At 42.9% G+C, this 18,760-nt stretch overlaps 1 protein-coding gene across 1 annotated transcript in view; it reads right to left on the bottom strand.

Annotated features, from left to right (window-relative positions):
• xirp2a (xin actin binding repeat containing 2a) overlaps positions 1–4,420 on the bottom strand; it is a 110,914-nt gene extending 106,494 nt beyond the window's left edge. The window contains exon 1 of the mRNA XM_055638176.1: positions 3,528–4,420. Within this exon, the coding sequence (XP_055494151.1) occupies positions 3,528–3,743 (216 nt within the window). The 5' untranslated portion in view covers positions 3,744–4,420. The remainder of the gene's footprint in view (positions 1–3,527) is intronic.
• Positions 4,421–18,760: the final 14,340 nt, after the last annotated feature.

Here is an 18,760-nt window from a genome sequence, read left to right as displayed (position 1 = left end):
GAGGCCACGACGAGTTCCCAGAATGCAGGAACTCCTCACGACCATGAAGGCGACTGCCTGGCAACCACCCGCGAACATGTGGCGATCATGTGGCAACTGCATAGTCTTCTGCAGTCGCCTAAGTGGGACAGGCCAATTAGGCTTTATACCTTGAGGAGGTGCAGGATGAGAGACGATCTTACAGAGCTGTATAAGATCATGAGAGGGACAGAAAGGGTAAACACACAGAGTCTTACCCATAGGGGATTTAAAAACCAGACAATATAGGTTTAAGGTGATGGGGGGGAGATTTAATAGGAACCTGAGAGGCAACTTTGTTACACAAAAGGTGGTAGCTTTGTGGAACGAGCTGCCAGAGGAGATAGTTGAGGCAGATACGATCACAATGCTTAAAAGAGATTTGGACAGGTACATGGATAGGATATGTTGACATGGATATGGGCTAAATGCTATCTGGTGGGTCTAGTGTAGATGGGGCATGTTGGTCAGTGTAAGCAAGTTGGGCCAAAGAGCTGTACGACTTTATGACTCAGTATTAAGTAACACAGGCTCACTGGTTGGATGAGTAAATCCTGCCTGTAGGAAATGCATATGCCATATAAGTTCTTATCCCAACGACCAAGAAAGCACACCAATGTCGCTACGTCCTCAGAGGGCTCGGGAATTTCGGCATGTCCCCAACAACTCTCACCAATTTCTACAGAAGCGTCGTAGAAAGCATTTTATCGGGATGCAACACAGCTTGGTTTGGGAAAAGCTCCATCCAAGACCACAGAAAATTGCAGCAAATTGTGGATGCAGCCCAGACAATCATACAAAACGACATCCCTTCCAAGTCAAGTCAAGTCAAGTCAAGTTTATTCGTCACATGCACATACGAGATGTGCAGTGAAATGAAAGTGGCAATGCTCGCGGACTTTGTGCAAAAAGACAAACAAACAAACAACCAAACAAACTATAAACACAATCATAAACACACACATGTTATTTTACATATTAAATGCATTTATACCACATGCTGCCTCGGCAAGGCCAGCAGCATAATCAATTTCAAGTCACACTCTGGCTACTCCCACTTCTCCCCTCTCCCATTGGGAAAAAGATATAGAAATGTGGAAATGCATACAACCAGATTCAGGGACAGTTTCTTCCCGGTTGTTATCAGGCAACTGAATCATCCTACCACAACTAGTAGTCCTGAACTTTTACCTCATTGGTGACCCTCAGACTATCTTTGCTTGGACTTTACTGGCTTTATCTTGCATTAAATGTTATTCCCTTATCATGAATCTGCACACTGTGAATCTATTGATAGTAATCATGTATTGTCTTTCCGCAGACTGGTTAGCATGCAACAAAAGCTTATCACTGTACCTCGGTTCACGTGAAAATAAACTGAACTAAACTAAACTAAAACTTGATGTCTGGATGAAATTCAATAGCCCGTGGTTTGCGGAGAGTTTATACATGCTGCCAACCAAGCATGGGATCTGCTTATGGCATGAGTCATGCTACTAACATGGGGTTTGAGGCAATTGCAATTCTAACATGGTTCCGTCATTATTGAACTTTTTATTTTATTGAAGTACTACACAATTTGCTCCTATTGGTTTCAGGGTTAGGGTGAGATTTTGTCTTGTTTAAACACAGTTGTATTCGAAAAATTCATTGCCAAATGTCTTAGACAAAAACGTCTGTTTTGACAGAAAAAAGACACAAAGCACTTGAATAACTCAGCGGGTCAGGCAGCATCTCGGGAAAACATGGATAAGTGGCGTTTCAGGTCGGGACACTTCTTCAGACTGACTATCACAGGGGGGAGAAAGCTGAGAAAAGAGGTGGGGGGGGGGGGGGGGGGGGGGACAAAGTCTGGCGAGTGATAGGTGGGTACAGGTGAGGGGGGTGATTGGCAGGCTGGTGTAAGTGACAAAGGCTGGAGGTGAAAGGAAGACAAAAGGGTGTTAGATAAGGAGAGAAGAGGAGTGTTTAGTTTATGAAACATGTAGGAAGGAACTGCAGATGCTTGTTTAAACCGAAGGTAGACACAAAATGCTGGAGTAACTCAGCGGGTTACTGAAAAAGGAAAAAAGGCAGCGTCTCTGGAAAAAAGGAATGGGTGACGTTTCGGGTCAGACCCTTCTTCAGTTTAGTTTAGATTATTGTCACATGTACAGAGGTACAGTGAAATGCTTTTTATCGCATGGTATCCAGTCAGTGGAAAGGCTACACATGAGTACAATTCAACCATCAGTGTACAATGTACAGATACAGGATAAAGGGAATAACATTTAATGCAAGATAAAGTCCAGTATAGTCCAATTAAAAATAGTCTGAGGGTCTCCAATAAGGTTAGTAGCTCAGGACCGCTCTCTAGTTGTTAATAATATTGGTTCAGTTGCCTGATAACAGCTGGGATGAATCTGTCCCTGAATCTGAAGGTGTGTGTTTTCCCACTTCTGTATCTCTTGCCTGATGGGAGAGGGGAGAAGAGGAAGTGACCGTGGTGAGACTGGTCCATGATTATGCTGGTGGCCTTGAAAGTGAAATGTGAAGCAGAGGAAGTGATATATATGGAAGGTGGTGGGGGGGGGGGGGGGGGGGGTAGGGGGGGGGGGGGGGAGGGGGGGAGGGGGGGGGAAGGTTAGGGGGAGGAAGGGGGAGAAATCAATACACATCTGAGTGGAGCATAGGGAAGCGAGGGGGGAAGAGAGGGAGTTTGGGAGGGGGGGGGGGGGACAGGTTAAGGGGTTATCTAGAATTGGAGAATTCAATGTTCGTATCGTTGGATTGTAAACTACCCAAGCGGAATATGAGGTGTTGTTTCCCCAGCTTGCGCATGTCCTCACTTTAGCAATGGAGTCTGTTTGAAATCTTTTACTAACCAGATCAAAGAAATTAGTAACATTATTTTACCAGCAAAAATGTAAAAACATCACATTTGTCTTTGTAACTGTCCATTGAAGAATTTGGTTACACCTGTAGTAACTGAACACCATTTCTGAGACTCATCAGGTGAAAATCTCTTGAATTGGGATATTGGTAAATGTTGATTTTTACTAGACCTCAATTAAAATGAAGCAAGTTTATTAATTCACGTTAGTTCTGACAAACAGACCTGGACTTAACTTTGCTCTGTTTGCACAGATGCTATCACACCAGCTGTGTCTTTCCAAAATGTTCTATTTCCTTTTCAAATTTTCAGCACCTGCCAAGTTTAGATTTTCATTTTGTATTCCTGTCTGCTTCTTCTATTTTACAAACACATTCTGAAATGACACACTTAAATATTATCCAAAGTGCTGGAATAACTCAGTGGGTCAAGTAACATCTCTGGAGAGTATGGAGAACTGAGACCATTATCTGAAGAAGGGTTCTGACCTGAAAGATAATTTATCCATGTTCTCCAGAGATACTGCCTGGCTCGCTGAGTTACCCCAGCACTTTGTCTTTTTTTTGTAAACCAGAAACTACATCTTAAGTATTGCCCATTTGCCCTTAAGAAAATAATTCAGTTCAAAGAATATTACCTTCATGCTATTCGTTGGAGTTCCCGTCTTCTCAAATAACATTTTTAAGTCACCCAGTGGGATAGAAAATCTCTCAATTCTCCGAGCAGCTTGGAAGTCTTCCTTAACAACTTCAGTGTAGGCTGATTCGGTTTCTTGTGTGTTTATATGTGAAACTAAAATGTTGTTTCTCTGTGTTTCGCTGAATGTCATTCTGGTGTCCAGATCACTTTCCATTCTTGTAGAAGTAATGGGTTCAGTCAGTGAGGATGTCCTTGGTAACGTTACCACACAGACTCCGAGCCTGGCACTCGGATTACACTGAGGGAACGGAGGCAGAGGCTGGTAGGTACTGTTCGCTGGTGTAGGAAGCCCTTCAGTCCCTGCCTAGAAGTCCTCTATCGAAAGCTACTTGCTCAAGGGGAACTACGGTTGTCTGGAAGGAGGCTGATGTGAAGTCTCGCTGCTGTGAACATTCCTTGAGAACGATGCAATTGGCTCACAAGACCCACCTCTTGTTCACAGGGCTCAGTGAACCCTTTTTCATTTGGCCCTCCGCCAGGCCCTGAGCTTTTTACAAATCAGAAGATTTTAAAAAAATGTTAAAACATTTGGCAGACAATTGAAACCTCATTGGAGAAATATGTGTTTATAATATATATCTCATTCATCGTTAAACCACAACTGCGCAGAAACATGACCCGAGTTTGGATTCCCTGTCATGTGAAAGCCGTCAATAATTTTTCCCTCTTTTGCTTCAAGAGCACAGAGAAAACTCCCTGTTAACGGGAAACCAGATCAGGAAGAGAGTGAGTCCCACCACTTCCTTGTGTGGAATAATGCCACGTAACAGTACTGCTTGGAAACCAATTTTATGTCAAGTAGATTCTCGGGAAAATGGGCGCAGCCTGGCCTTGGCATTAGTCCATTTAAAAATAACACTTAATAAATAAACCACCAGTTGCTTTACAAATTGGCACTTCTCACCGTCTCCGGTCTGAAAAATTCTGCAACCTTTTAGCATTTACAATAAATGCAGAGTTTTTCTCTCTGTGCATTAAGTTACAGGGAAAAGACAGATCAGGTATACACACAGCCCCTTGCCAATTCATTGCTGTGTCTTTAACGTGCACTTTGAGTAATGTGTTGGCTGTGTACTAATCCAATTGAATGAAAATGGGAAAAAAAGGTGCTATCCAAATACAAACCAGTTGTGGTACAAGAAAATTGTTTTGCATCTGCAGCTTATTCAGCCCAGTGTCAATCGATGAATGATTCCACACATCACTACTCCTCATTCTGCCAGCTCAACAAATAACCCTGGGAGAGGAAGGTGTCTCAGAAGAGTTGTTTTGCATTAGCTTAGCTTTTAGATTAAGCGCGGAAACAGGCCCTTCGGCTCACCGAGTCCATACCAGCAATAGTTCTATGTTATCCCAGTTTCTCATCCCACACACTCGGGGCAATTTACGGAAACCAATTAATCTACAAACTCGCACGTCTTAGGGATGTGGGATGAAACCGGAACAGCCGAAGGAAACCCACATGGTCACATAGCAATAGAGAAATATAGAGGTAGAGATGTTCCGTAGAGACAGCACCCTCCACCGTTATACATATTATTTTTAATATAGACACTGCAAAATTAACCTTTTATTCTATTCTTTAACTATTCAATGATAGACTTCATTGTTGAATTTCAGAGACAACATTATGCAATATGAATATTATCTTCTTATAATAATTGTAATACATGATTTTTCACACATTCTGCAAATTTCTGAACACACAAATTTAAAAGCTGTTATATGCAATGCCGAGTTTATTTAATTTGACTGTAAACAATAACTGCAACACTCTATATAAATCTATGGTTAAACACTGCTTTTATTTTCTTACCAATGGTTCTTTTGTTGTTGTAGCAATATCTGGTTCAACAGTCTGGTATTTATGGCGAATAAAAGTAGAAATCTATTTCCAAAGACTCATTAAACTAATGAGCACCCCGCATGATGCCTGACACACATCTGATAACAGATAGCTGTAGGATACAAAATCTCCAATATCCCTCTCAGACCAATGCATTATTTAAAAGACCCCAGGGGAAAGCAAAGAGCTGATGTCTGCGTGCTTCAGATGTCTGCAGAGCTTGCAGAGAGCTCTTCAAAACCCTTCTACAATATATCGCAACTCCTTGTAAACTTTGTTTAACAATGTGTTGCTTAGTTATCCAGAATTAGCCAACTCATCAGTTACCAAACCAATGTCAATAATAATATGAAAAACTCATTCTATTTCAATTCTGTATACTTTACTTTTTACTTTAGAGATACAGCACGGAAACAGGCCTTTCAGCCCACCGAGTCCGCGCTGACCAGCAATCACCCCGTACATTCACACACTGGGGATAATTTACAATTTTTTCACCGATGCCAATTAACCTGCAAACCTGTACATCTTTGGAGTGTGAGAGGAAACCGGAGCACCCGGAGAAAACCCACACTGAGAACGTACAATCTCTGTAAAGACAGCATCCGTAGTCAGAATTCAAACTGGGCCTCTGGCGCTGCTAGGCAGCAAATCTACTGCTGCGCCACTGTGCCACCCCAAACACTATAACTTTTTTTTTTATAGTCATCTACAAAAAAAATGTGAATCAGCAATTAACTTTGTTCTTGAGATATATTTTTTAACACAAGTCTGATTCTTGAATCGTATCATAGTAACCAACTGGAACTATAGTCAAACAGTGTGGAAACAGGCCCTCTGGACCAACTAGTCCAAGCCAATCAAGATGTCCAATCTATCAGTCCCATCTGCCTGCATTTCTCCCATATCCCTCTAACCTTTCCTATCCACCTACCTGTCCAAATGTATTTTACATGTTGTTACAGTGCCTGCCTCAACTATCTTCTCTGGCAGATCATTCCATGCACCAACCACCCTCCACGAGGAAAAATGTGCCCATCAGGTTCCTATTAAACCTTTCTCCTCTCAAATTGTATAAAACATCGAGACACAGTCAGACAAGATCCAGAGGAGTGAAAGGCAATATTAGTTGAAATATTATTTATCTCTTGGCTCACTTCCAAGATACAGAAACTAGCTAACTGCAATAGGATATTTATTACCAATTTGTTTTTTGCTGTTTTCACATGTGATCTGTCTTAAGGCAAATATATCTCAAATAAAGCAAAGCCGAGATTAGATTAATGGAGATGCAAACTCCACACAGACCACCCGAGGTCAGAATGGAACCTGGGTCTCTGGTGCTGTGAAGCAGTGGCTCTGCCAGCTGTGTGTAGGTTTAGGGTGAGAGGAAAAGATTTACTAGGAACCTGAGGGGCAGCTTTATAACGAATGGGTGTGTGTATGGATAGAGCTGCCAGAGAAGGGAGTTGAGGCAGTAAGATAACAACATGTAAAAGGCATTTGGACCGGTACACGGATTATAAAGGGATATGGGCCAAGTGCAGGCAAATGAGACTAGCTAAGATGGGGCATGTTGGTCGGCATGTACAAGTTGGGCCGAAGTGCCTATATCCATAAATAGACACAAAGTGCTGGAGTAACTCAGCAGGTCAGGTAGCATCTCTGGAAAGGATGGTTTTTAGTCAGGATCCTTCTCCTGACTGAAAATAGGGGGTGGGGGAATGCAGACCAGGTCCAATCAGAGCCAGCCACAAATAACCTCAGGGAGGGCAGTGCCTGGTAGGTCCATTGTTGGCCCAGGAATGTAGGAAACAATGTGGAGAATTATGGAACTGGTAAAATGACAAGGGCGCAGGAATGGAACAGGAAGGGGAGGCGGGGGTTTAAGTAGAAGATACTTAAAATTAGAGAATTCAATGTTCATACCGCTGGGTTGTAAGCAACCCAAGCAAAATATGCAGTGTCGTTCCTCCAGTTTGCCTGTGGCCTCACTCTGGCAATGGAGGAGGGCCAGGACAGAAAGATCAGTATGGGAATGGGAATGGGAAGGGGAGTCGACATAATTGGCAATGGGAGATCCTGTAGGCCTACACAGACCAAATGCAAGTGTTCAGCAAAACGGTCGGCTAGTCTAAGTTTGGATTTGCCCGATGTACAGGAGTAATGACTCTATGATCCATGCCTGGCGCATGTGTTCATGTTGTCCAAATGGTCCAGTGTAGAGTGGAGAGTCAGCAAGATCTCTTTGCCCATTGATCTATTGTGGCAGGAGGCAGATTGTAGTGGCTCCATGCCCTGGCAGTGGTAGGAGTTGATATGTGCCATAACCAACCTCTCAATGCATGATCTGCTGCATGTTCCCAGATTTTTCTGCTTTGTTAAAGATAGAACGATTTGTTGTGACGATAAAGTGAATTAAACTGTGGGGGGTTAGACGGAAAAAGGAAGGAGGCTATATGTAGTTCTTTGTCCTGTTGTGGATCTATTGAGCCAAACGGTCTGTCTTGCTTATCGTTTCATTTACCTTCATATTAATCAATTCAGAAATGCTACAAACCTACACTATATCAATGTTACATGGGTTTGAGGGCTTGAGTAGGAGATTAGGAGGCTGAGGGATGACCTTACTGAGGTGTACAAGATTATGAGGAGCACGGATAAAGTTCACAGTGTTTTTTCCAGGGTAGAGGTTGCTAAAAATAGAGGGCATAGGCTTAATGATGGAGGTTTGAGATTTAAGAGGGACCTCAGGGGCAACCTTTTCGCCCAGAGGGGAGTTCGTATCCTGAATGTGCTGCCAGAGGAAGATATAAAAGCAGATGCAATTATGACTTAAAAGACATTTGGACAGATACATGATTAGGAAGGGTTTTGGGGGATTTTTACCAAATGCAGGCAAATGGGACTAGCTCAGTATGCCAACTTGGTCAATAGACAATAGACAATAGACAATAGGTGCAGGAGTAGGCTACTCGGCCCTTCGAGTCAGCACCGCCATTCACTGTGATCATGGCTGATCATCCACAATCAATATCCTGTTCCTGCCTTCTCCCCAAATCCCTTGACTCTGCTATCTTTAAGAGTTCTATCTAACTCTCTCTTGAAAGCATCCAGAGAATCGGCCTCCACTGCAGAGAATTCCATAGATTCACAACTCTCTGGGTGAAATAATTTTTCCTCATCTCCGTTCTAAATGGCCAACCCTTTATTCTTAAGCTATGTCCCTGGTTCTGGACTCCCCTAACATCGCAAATGTTTCCTACCTCTAACGTGTCCAATCCCTTAATAATCTTATATATTTCAATAAGATCCCCTCTTATCCTTCTAAATCCCAGTGTATACAAGCCCAGTCGCTCCATTCGTTCAACATATACCAGTTCAGCCTTGTGAACCTACACTGCACTCCCTCAATAGCAAGAATGTCCTTCCTCAAATTTGGATACAATAATAATACTCCAGGTGTGGTCTCACTAAGGCCCCGTACAACTACAGAAGGACCTCTTTGCTCCTATACTCAACTTCTCTTGTTATGAAGGCCAAAATGCCATTCGCTTTCTTCACTGCCTGTTGTACCTGCATGCTTACTTTCAGTGACTGAGGTGTACAAGATGGTGTCAGTATGGACAAGGTGGGCTGATGGGCCTGTTTCTTTGCTGACCAGCACTATGACTATGTCACCAAAAGTATTCATTTTCACTCATGAATTAGATGCCAATGAACTCGTTGTCGCCTCTTCTTCTTCTTGCGTTTGAGGCAGCAGGGTGATGCCTTCTGGTTCGACATCCGTAGGTGCCTGACCTAAAAAGGGTGCATGTTCTGGGTTGTTGCTGTGTGAGAATCTGTCACCAGTAGTTTAGTTTAGTTTATTATTAGTTTCACGTGTACCGAGGTACAGTGAAAAGCTTTTGTTGAGTGCTATACAATCAAAGAAAAGACAACACATTTATATCAATCAATATTATAATCGTTGTCCATGGTATACGGATACAGGATAAAGGGAATAATGTTTAGTGCAAAATAAAGTCCAATAAAGTTCAAAGGTCTCCAATGAGGTAGATGGGAGGTCATGACATCTCTCTAGTTTGCGAGGAGATGGTTCAGTTGCCAGATAACAGTTGGGAAGAAACTGTCTCTGAATGGTTTATATTATATACAATGATAATTCCTAACACCACATCACACCTGGCCAAATGAAAAAGTGGCTGGAACAGTCAATGGTGTACAGAAATTACAGCAATTTGAGAAAGCCTGACTGGAAAATTGTTTCCAGCCTGAAATGGTTCAGTCATTTATTCCATTTATATAACTTGCTGATTTTTTTTTTCCATTTTACACAAGAATGGAAATTCTTTAAAGATAACTTCTTGGATTGCAGCAAGATTGTGCACATTTCAGCAGAAAGAGTCATAGCCTTAAACTGGATCCAGATTCTGAAATATTTGTTGCTCTGTTTCTGTAACCAGTTAAAACACAGACCCACTGCATCTCAGCTTTTCCCAGGAGAAATAATGACTTACAGACATTCACATTGCATTGGTTATAAATCCCATTTGGAGTCGTGGAGTCACACAACGTGGAAACAGGCCCTTCAGCCCAACTTCATGTTCATAAATTCTAGGAGCAGAATTAGGCCATTCGGCCCTTCAAGTCTACTCCACCATTCAATCATGGCTGATCTATCTTTCCCTCCTGACCCCATTCTCCTGCCTTCTCTCCATAACTCCTAACACCCTTACCAATCAAGAATCTGTCAATCACTGCCTTCAAAATATGTATATTGATTTGGCCTCCACAGCCGACTGCAGCAGTGAATTCTCCCCCTGACAAAAGATATTCCTCCTCATCCCCTTTCGCAAAGTACATTCTTTTATTCTGTGTTTAAGGCCTCTAGCCCTAGACTCTCTCACTAGTGCAAACATCCTCTCCACGTTCACTCCATCCAGGCCTTTCACAATCCGGTAAGTTTCAACTTGCCCACACCGACCAACATGCTTCATCTACACTGGTCCCATCTGCCCATGTTTGGCCCAAAGCATCGATTATAATTGTTTAAGAAGGAACTGCAGATGTTGGAAAATCGAAGGTAGACAAAAATGCTGGAGAAACTCAACGGGTGAGGCAGCATCTATGGAGCGAAGGAAATAGGCGACTTTTCGGGTTGAGATCAGGCTGATGTAAGGGTGAGGGTTGCGGGGGGTGGGAAGAAGAAAGAAAGAGGCAGGGACAGTGGGCTGAGGGAGAGCTGGGAAGGGGAGGAGAAAGCTGGAACTACCTGAAATTGGAGAAGTCAATGTTCAAATGAAGTCAATGAACATTGACTTCCCCAATTTCAGGTAGTCCCTGCTTTCTCCTCCCCTTCCCAGCTCTCCCTCAGCCCACTGTCTCCGTCTCTTCCTTTCTTCTTCCTGCCCCCCACCCACCCTCACATCAGTCTGAAGAAGGGTCTTGATCCGAAACGTTGCCTATTTCCTTCGCTCCATAGATGCTGCCTCACCTGCTGAGTTTCTCCAGCATTTTTGTCTACCTATTATAATTGTTTAGTTTGTATGGAGATACAGCATGGATACAGGCCCTTATACCCACTGAGTCCAGGCCGACCATTGATCACCATTCACAAGTTCAATGTTATCCCACTTTCGCACCCACTCCCTATACACTAGGGGCAATTTACACAGGATTAATTAAACTATAAACCTGCACGTCTTTGGAATGTGGGAGGAAACCGGAACACCCAGAGGAAAATTATGCGATCACAGGGAGAATGTGCAAACTCCACACAGACAGCACCCAAGGTCAGGATTGAACCCAAGTTACTGGTGCTGTGAGACAGTGGCTCTACCAGCTGCATCACTGTGAAAACCCTAGATTAGATAGACTGATTTACTTGCCATCTTCTCGAGAGCTGTGGCCACCAGAAGGAGATTGATTGAACAATCAGTATTACCTCTGACATCAATTAAACAAAAATAACTTACAGTACGCATAACTTGTTACAATCACCAAAACAACAGATTTCCTTTGACTATCTCGTTATTTTATTTCAAATTTTATATATTAGTTCCATAAAGGATAAAATATACTGGACCTCATTAATAAATATTTCAGGTCAGCTCATATAAACCAGTTTAGCAAGAGATAATATTTCCAGTATATTTTCGACAGGTATATGGATAGGAAAGATTTAGAGGGATTTGGACCAAATGCTGGCGGGCTTAGTTTAGTTTAGTTTTGTTTAAGACCGAGCGTGGAAACAGGCCCTTCAGCCTACCAACTCCATGGCGACCGGTGATCTGGACCCGAAACGTCACCCCATCCTTATATCCAGAGGTGCTGCCTGTCCCGTTGAGATACTCCAGCATTTTGTGTCTTTCTTCACTCTTTCACTAGTCTATCCCACACACTAGTGACAATTTACAGAGGCCAATTAACCTACAAACCTGCACGACTTTGGAATGTGGAAGGAAACTGCGGCACCGGGAAAAACCCCATGCAGTCACGGGGAGAACGTGGTAACCCGTAATTCGGATCGAACCTGGGTCTCTGGTGCTGTAAGGCAGCAACTCTACCGTTGCGCCATTGAGGATCACTCCAATCAATAACTATTTCAATAGCACTGTGGAAACAGAGCTGGGATGATATGGTGACGGAAAAGTTTCACTGAGACCTATGTTTTTGGATTTCCATCTACAGGACAGTCCGATAAAGCTCAGCAGTTACTGGAAACAAGTTTATTTTTAAAATAATATCATTCATTATTGTCAGTGGAGTAACATGCAGTTATAACTATAATCATAGACAATGCTGCATTGATATATTCATCTTTTTTTGGTGAAAACACTGTATGTTTCAGATTTAGAGTCTCAGCACAGAATCAGGGCCTTTGACCTAACTCGTCCATGCCGTCTAAGAGGCCCCATCTAAGCTAGTTCTATATTCCCTTAGGGTGCACAGTGGCACAGCAGTAGAGTTGTTGCCTTGTAGCGCCACAGACCCAGGTTTCATACTGAATATGGGTGTTGTCTGTATGGAGTTTGCACGTTCTCCCTGTGCGAGCGTGGGTTTTCTCCAGGTGCTCCGGTTGCCTCCCACACTCCAAAGACGTACAGGTTTGTAGGTTAATTGGCTTCTGTAAAACTGTAAATTGTCCCTAGTGTATAGGTTAGTGTTAGTGTATGGGGCAATCATTGGTCGGCGCAGACTGGGTGGACCAAAGGGCTTGTTCCCGTGCTAAAGTCTAAAGTGTAAAATCATTAGTTTGATTAAACCTTTCCTATCCATGTACCTGTCTAAATGTCTTTTTGAATGTTGTCATTGTACCTGCCCCAACTACTTTAAACTCAACACGTCAACAAACAGCCTCAAATATATTGATTGATAAATGTGGAAGCAAGGACCTGCAAGATAATATACACTTTTTCTTTTTTTAATTGGACAAAGTATAAGCAGTCAGATGGCTTGTGATTGAGACTTGGGAAGGAAGGAGTTAAGTTGAGAAGTTGAGCAGCTGACACTGCGAGTATAAGATGATGTGTACGTGATTAGATTAAAAGGTTTGATCACCACAGCAATTGATTAAATTAGATGCTGGAGAACTCAATTACCACAGCGTGAAACTGTGAGTGGATGGGACTGCAGGGGACAGTGAGAACGGAAACCATTTCTTGCACCATATTACACTGAAACTGACTACAGTTAACAGAAATCGTGCAAGATTTGACTCGTAAACATGTCTAACCGATGAATTCAGTCTGCCCAAAACACCATCTTTCCACAGATGCCGCCTGACCTGCTGAGTGCCTCCACCACTTTGTGGTTTTGCACAAGGTTCTAGCATCTGACGTTTTTCTTGTCTCTCACCTCTTATACTTATGCACACGGTTTAAGCACCCACCAAGAGAAAATCCATCTCAGTATTCTGAAGAAGGGTCAGTCTGCCCATTCCCTGCACAGATACTGCCTGACCTGCTGAGTTCCTCCACCACTTTGTATCGATCTTTGGTATTTACTATACCTGGCGGTCGGTATTTGGAACAAGCTGCCAGAGGAGATAATTTAGGCCGTACTAAAACAACATTGAAAAGTCACTTGGACATTTTCATGGATAGGAAAAGTTTCGAGGGATATAGGCCAAATGTGGGCAAATGGGCCAAGTTTAGATGGGGCATCTTGGTCGGCATGGTGGAGTTGGGCTGAAGGGCCTGTTTCTATGACTCTATCCTTTTCATAATGTGTATCCTTCTCTCAGGTGACCCTGAGCCTCATCTGCTTTGCTTCAGACGGACGCGTCCCAATTTAAAACATCATCTGTCCATTCCCTCCACAGATGCTGCCTGGCCCGCTGGGTTCCTCCAGCACTTTGTGTTTTTCACTCAAGATTCCATCATCTACAGTTCTTGTGTCTCCGTTTTACTGCTCTACTGCAAAATCTCCTAAGGTATGCCCACTTTGAAGGGTCAGTTTCCACGTTGTATCTCTACCACTAAAACTAAATTGGGAGGGAAAGAGATTGTCCAGCAGAAAGCCAAAGGTTGCTAGGGAGAATATGAATTCACTGAAGCCAGGCGGCACAGTGGCGCAGCGCTATAGTTGTTGTTTTACAGCGCCAGAGACCAGGGTTTGATCCTCACTACGGGTGCTATCTGAATGGAGTTTGTACGTTCTCCCTGTGACCGTGGGGGTTATCTCCGGGTGCTCTGGTTTCCTCCCACACTCCAAAGATGTGAAGCTTTGGTAAAATTGAAAATCATCTGTAATATGTAGGAAAGTGCTAGTGTACGCGGTGATTGCTGTTCGGCATGGACGCGGTGGGCCAAAGAGTCTGTTTCTGTGCTGTATCCCTAAAGACTAAAACACCGTCAATATTCATCTTAGAGTCATAGGAAGTCATAGACTCAAACAACAGTCTAATAACTGCGAAAAAATTAATATTAAAATTTTGGAAAATCCAGCAGCCCCGACAATTTAAATCTGGGTTACGGAAATGACCGAGACCTTGCATTTGGAAAAAATAAGACTGGTCTTAATTAACAAACTAGAACTTTTTGTTAGAATATGGTCTCCATTTATTGAATATTTGAAAAGGTAAACTGGTTTAACACATAATCAGGGTTGAAACCTGGGTTTGGGATTGGATGAATAGTTACACTCAACATTTCCCGGATCTATCTCCATAATCTTGTCATTGGTAGTTTCTCTCTGCGTCTCCTTTTTTTTCTTTTTCTCTCTTCTTCTCTTTCCATTACTTTCTCTCATCTCTTTCTCCCTTTATCTTTAAAATTAATTATATATTAAAAAAAACTGAAGCTATGTAAGAAATATGTAATTAAGTTGTCGCTTATTATTATTTGTACATATGCTTCTAATAAAAATAATTTAAAAGCATTGTTTTTTTTAGACAGCATGGAAACAGGCCCTTTGGCCCAACTTGCACACCCGTGCTATTTCTCTAAATTCTAAGGACAGCACAGAAGATCGGAATCAAGCCCACGTCCCTGGCACAATGAGGCAACAGCACTAACACTCACCGCGGCATTGGGTTACGTACATGCAAGGCCAAACTCAGCAGCTAGTTTGCCTCATTAAATCATTCAAGATGCTCTTTGCAAAATAGACAGTTGTTTATGTAAATAATTGAAATCTGCTCTTAAAATCACAATAAGGAGTGGTCGGAAGTTTTATGTATTCCTATGTAAGTTTCAACATAAATAATGTGACCTGTAAATTTATGGTGAGAGGGTCCGTACTCAGCTGACAATTTACAGTGAGCCATCGAGTCATACAGCATGGATTACAAAAATGTTTTTTAATTCACGAAAACTCATCTATGCTGACCAATTTCCCCCTTCTAACCTAGTCCTATTTGCCTGAGTTTGGCCCATATCCTTTCCTATCCATGTACCTGCCCAAGTGTCTTTTAAATGTTGTGATAGATCCTGCCTCAACTGCTTCCTAGAGTCGGTCATAATGAATGAAAGGCCATTCACCCCAAATTGTCCATGCCGACCAGTATACCCCATCTACACTTGTCCAACCTGCCCACGATTGCCCCCCACATCCTTCTAAACCTACCCTATCCACGTACCTATAGAAATGTTTTTTATATGCTGTTATTGTACCTGCCTCAACTACCTCCTCTGACAGCTCATTCCATATACCCACCACCCTCTGGGTGAAAAGGTTGCCCCTCAGGCTCCTATTAAATCTTTTCCCTCTCACCTTAAACATATGTCCTCTGGTTCTTAGTCTCCGGTTTCCTCTCACACATCCAAAGACGTACAGGTTTGTAGATTAATTGTCTTTGATATAATTGTAAATTGTCCCTAGTGTGTGTAGGATAGTGTTAGTGTACGAAAATTGCTGGTCTGCGTGGACACGGTGGGCCGAAGGGCCTGTTTCGGCGCTTTATCTCTAAACTAAACTAAATTTGACCTCTCAAAGTGCAACATCTCGTACTCGCTGGGGTTAAAATTGTCAGATTTATCTGCTGGGTATGTTGAAGCCTATTTAACAGCAGACTGACTAATGGTTGAGGTCATTAGTTGTGCTGGCTGTAAGTTAGGTTTCCAAGCTGCAATGTAAACCAAAGATCCTATAGCGGACTCCGCTATAGGATCTTTGATGTAAACTATGATCTACCTCACTGCAGCTGAATGGAAAATGCTTCAACTTTTATAATTGAGAGTGTAAGCATAAAGCAGGAAGAGTGAAACTACAGAATGGTGAGTCGACCAATTATTTATTGGGACAGCATCCCCATCGCTCGAATGCTGCTCTGATCCCTATCACTGGCTGACTGACCAGGAGATGCCAATCCCCAGCATCATTGGTAACAGCTGGGTCAAATTAGCTGACATTGGTTTGGACATCTGAATCTTATCAGCCTACTATTTTTGTACATTGAGGAAAAGTTTCTGCCCCTCTGTTGTCAAGCTTCTGAACAGTCCTTCCATAAACTAGCTTACAGTCCGATTCACCTCTACCCAATTGTATACATTGGACTTTGTCTATGGAACTGATGTGCTACAATGCTGAGTTATATTCTGCACCCTTTGCTCTACCTATTGTGTTTGAGTTTGACTTGAGTGTATAAATGTATGGTGTTATCTGATCTGATTGGATAGTATGCAAAACAAAGCTTTTCAGTACACGAACGGCACAGTGGCGCAGCGGTAGAGTTGCTGCCTTACAGCGGCAGAGACACGGGTTCGATCCTGACCTTGAGTGCTGTTTTTATGAAATTTGTACCTAATCCCTGTGATTGTGTTGGTTTTCTCCAGGTGCTCCGGTTTCCTTCCACACTCCAAAGATGTAGAAATTTGTATGTTAATTGTCTTAGATAAAATTGTAAGTTGTTCCTAGTGAGTAGGATAGTGTTGGGGTACACGATGATTGCTGGTCTGCGTAGACTCGGTGGGCCGAAGAGCCTGTTTCAGCGCTGTATCTCTAAAGTCTTAAGTAAAGTCTCTAATTCTTCAGTCATGGCTTTTTCCTCATAAATCTCTTCTACACCCTCTTTAGTGGCAAATGGGACTAGCCCAGAATGCCAACTTTGTCAGCATGGACAAGGTGAGCTGAAGGGCCTGTTTCCATGCTGTACGGCTCTATGACTCTCAGTCTCTCTAACTCACTTTTGGATTGTGTGAACATCTCAATAGGCTCTAATACTAATGGGACAATTTAACAACCCCTTTATCAAATGACTCAAATTTATTCTGCAGGTTATGGAGCATCAGTGTTGTGAATGGAACATAAAACAGTACAGCAAAGGAACAGGCCCTTCAGCCCACAATGCAGGTGCTGTATATAATGCCAAGATAAATGATTGCGTTAGTTTCCAGTGGTAGAGTTCAGACTAGCAGGAACCTCTCTTTCCAAAGATAGTGGAGAAGGACACAAAATACTAGAGCAACTCAGCGCATTTTGCAGCATCTCTGGAGAACATGGGGAAGTGACGTTTCGGGCGGGACCCTACTTCAGACTTCTTCAGAAAATGATGATGTCATGATATAGGCCTGGTGGGTGGATGTATGTAAAATTCCTGCAGGAGGCCCAATAAAACCCACCCCCGGTATATGGAACACACAAGAGTCTGCAGTCCCAGGACTAAAGTATAATGGAAACAGGGATGGCATGAAGACAGCTGAGAAAGGAAGCCGTTATGTCCACTGCCTGCCGCAGAATCCAAATTAGTTACCTTAAAATAATACATGAAGTGTGTCACAGTCTGCAGTTGTTTCCCGAATTCCAGCCCTTTCTGGTGGATGACTTAGAAAGGAATTGCTTGCAGGAAGGGTCAGCGTTAAACACATTCTTGCCATGCCTCTGCATTTAGCATTTCTGTCTGAAACCCCACCATAGACAATATAGAGTGTGATGGAACCTGGAACTCATGCAACCCTGTCCCCATGTCGTCAGCCCTTTCACTTGACCTTCCCGGTAGCTGATAACTTCATGAAACCATTACTGCTAGTTGCTAAAGAATAGAACATAGAACAGTACAGCACAGGAGCAGGCCCTTCAGCCCATTGTGTCTGTGCCCAACATGATGCAGTTTATCTAATCTCATCTGCCTGTAAGTGAACCATACCCCTCCATTCCCTGCATATCCATGCGCCTATCTAAAAGCCTTGAACGCCATTATCGTATCTACAGCCACCACCACCTCTGACAGCGTATTCCTGGCCCCCACCAACCTCTGAGTAAAAAAAAAACGTGCCGCGCACATCTCCTTTAAACTTTACCCGTGTCACCTTAAAGTTAGAGGACACATTAAGGATGCCAAGACAAACACTTATCTGCCTGCATGTGATCCATGTCCCTCAATTCCCTGCATATCCATGAGGACTGGCCAATGTCAACTGAGTCGCGTTGATTTAGTAGGCATCTGGTAACTAATGACAAAAGTGCTGTCGTGGAACCATCCTACGGTAGAAATGTAGACAAAACAATTTGTGGAGCATACCTTAGCTCACATGGGGAATTTATAGTATAACCTATCTCCAAGAACCAATTTTAGCCGCGATTCATCATGCAAGATAAAACACCCCCCCGTGATGCGATATATTTACATAACATGAGGCATGACATCATGTATGTCTATCAGGCCGGTGAGCTGTGGAGTGCGTTCCACACAGAGTCACATGAAAATGGGATGGCCAAGACACTGGACAATTTCAACTCAGTCACGTTGATTTAGTGAGTGCCGGGTTACTACAAGCAGCTTGTAGCACACTTTGTATGTGAAAAGACACAAATTGTTGGAGTAACTCAACGGGTCAGGCAGCATCTCTGGAGAACATGGATAGGTGACATTTCCGGTTAGA

Source organism: Leucoraja erinacea, chromosome 7 (genome assembly GCF_028641065.1).
Source record: "Leucoraja erinacea ecotype New England chromosome 7, Leri_hhj_1, whole genome shotgun sequence".
NCBI classification, from domain to species: domain Eukaryota; kingdom Metazoa; phylum Chordata; class Chondrichthyes; order Rajiformes; family Rajidae; genus Leucoraja; species Leucoraja erinaceus.
The sequence above is the reverse complement of the archived record's forward strand: the minus strand, read 5'-3'. Positions and strand labels throughout refer to the sequence as shown.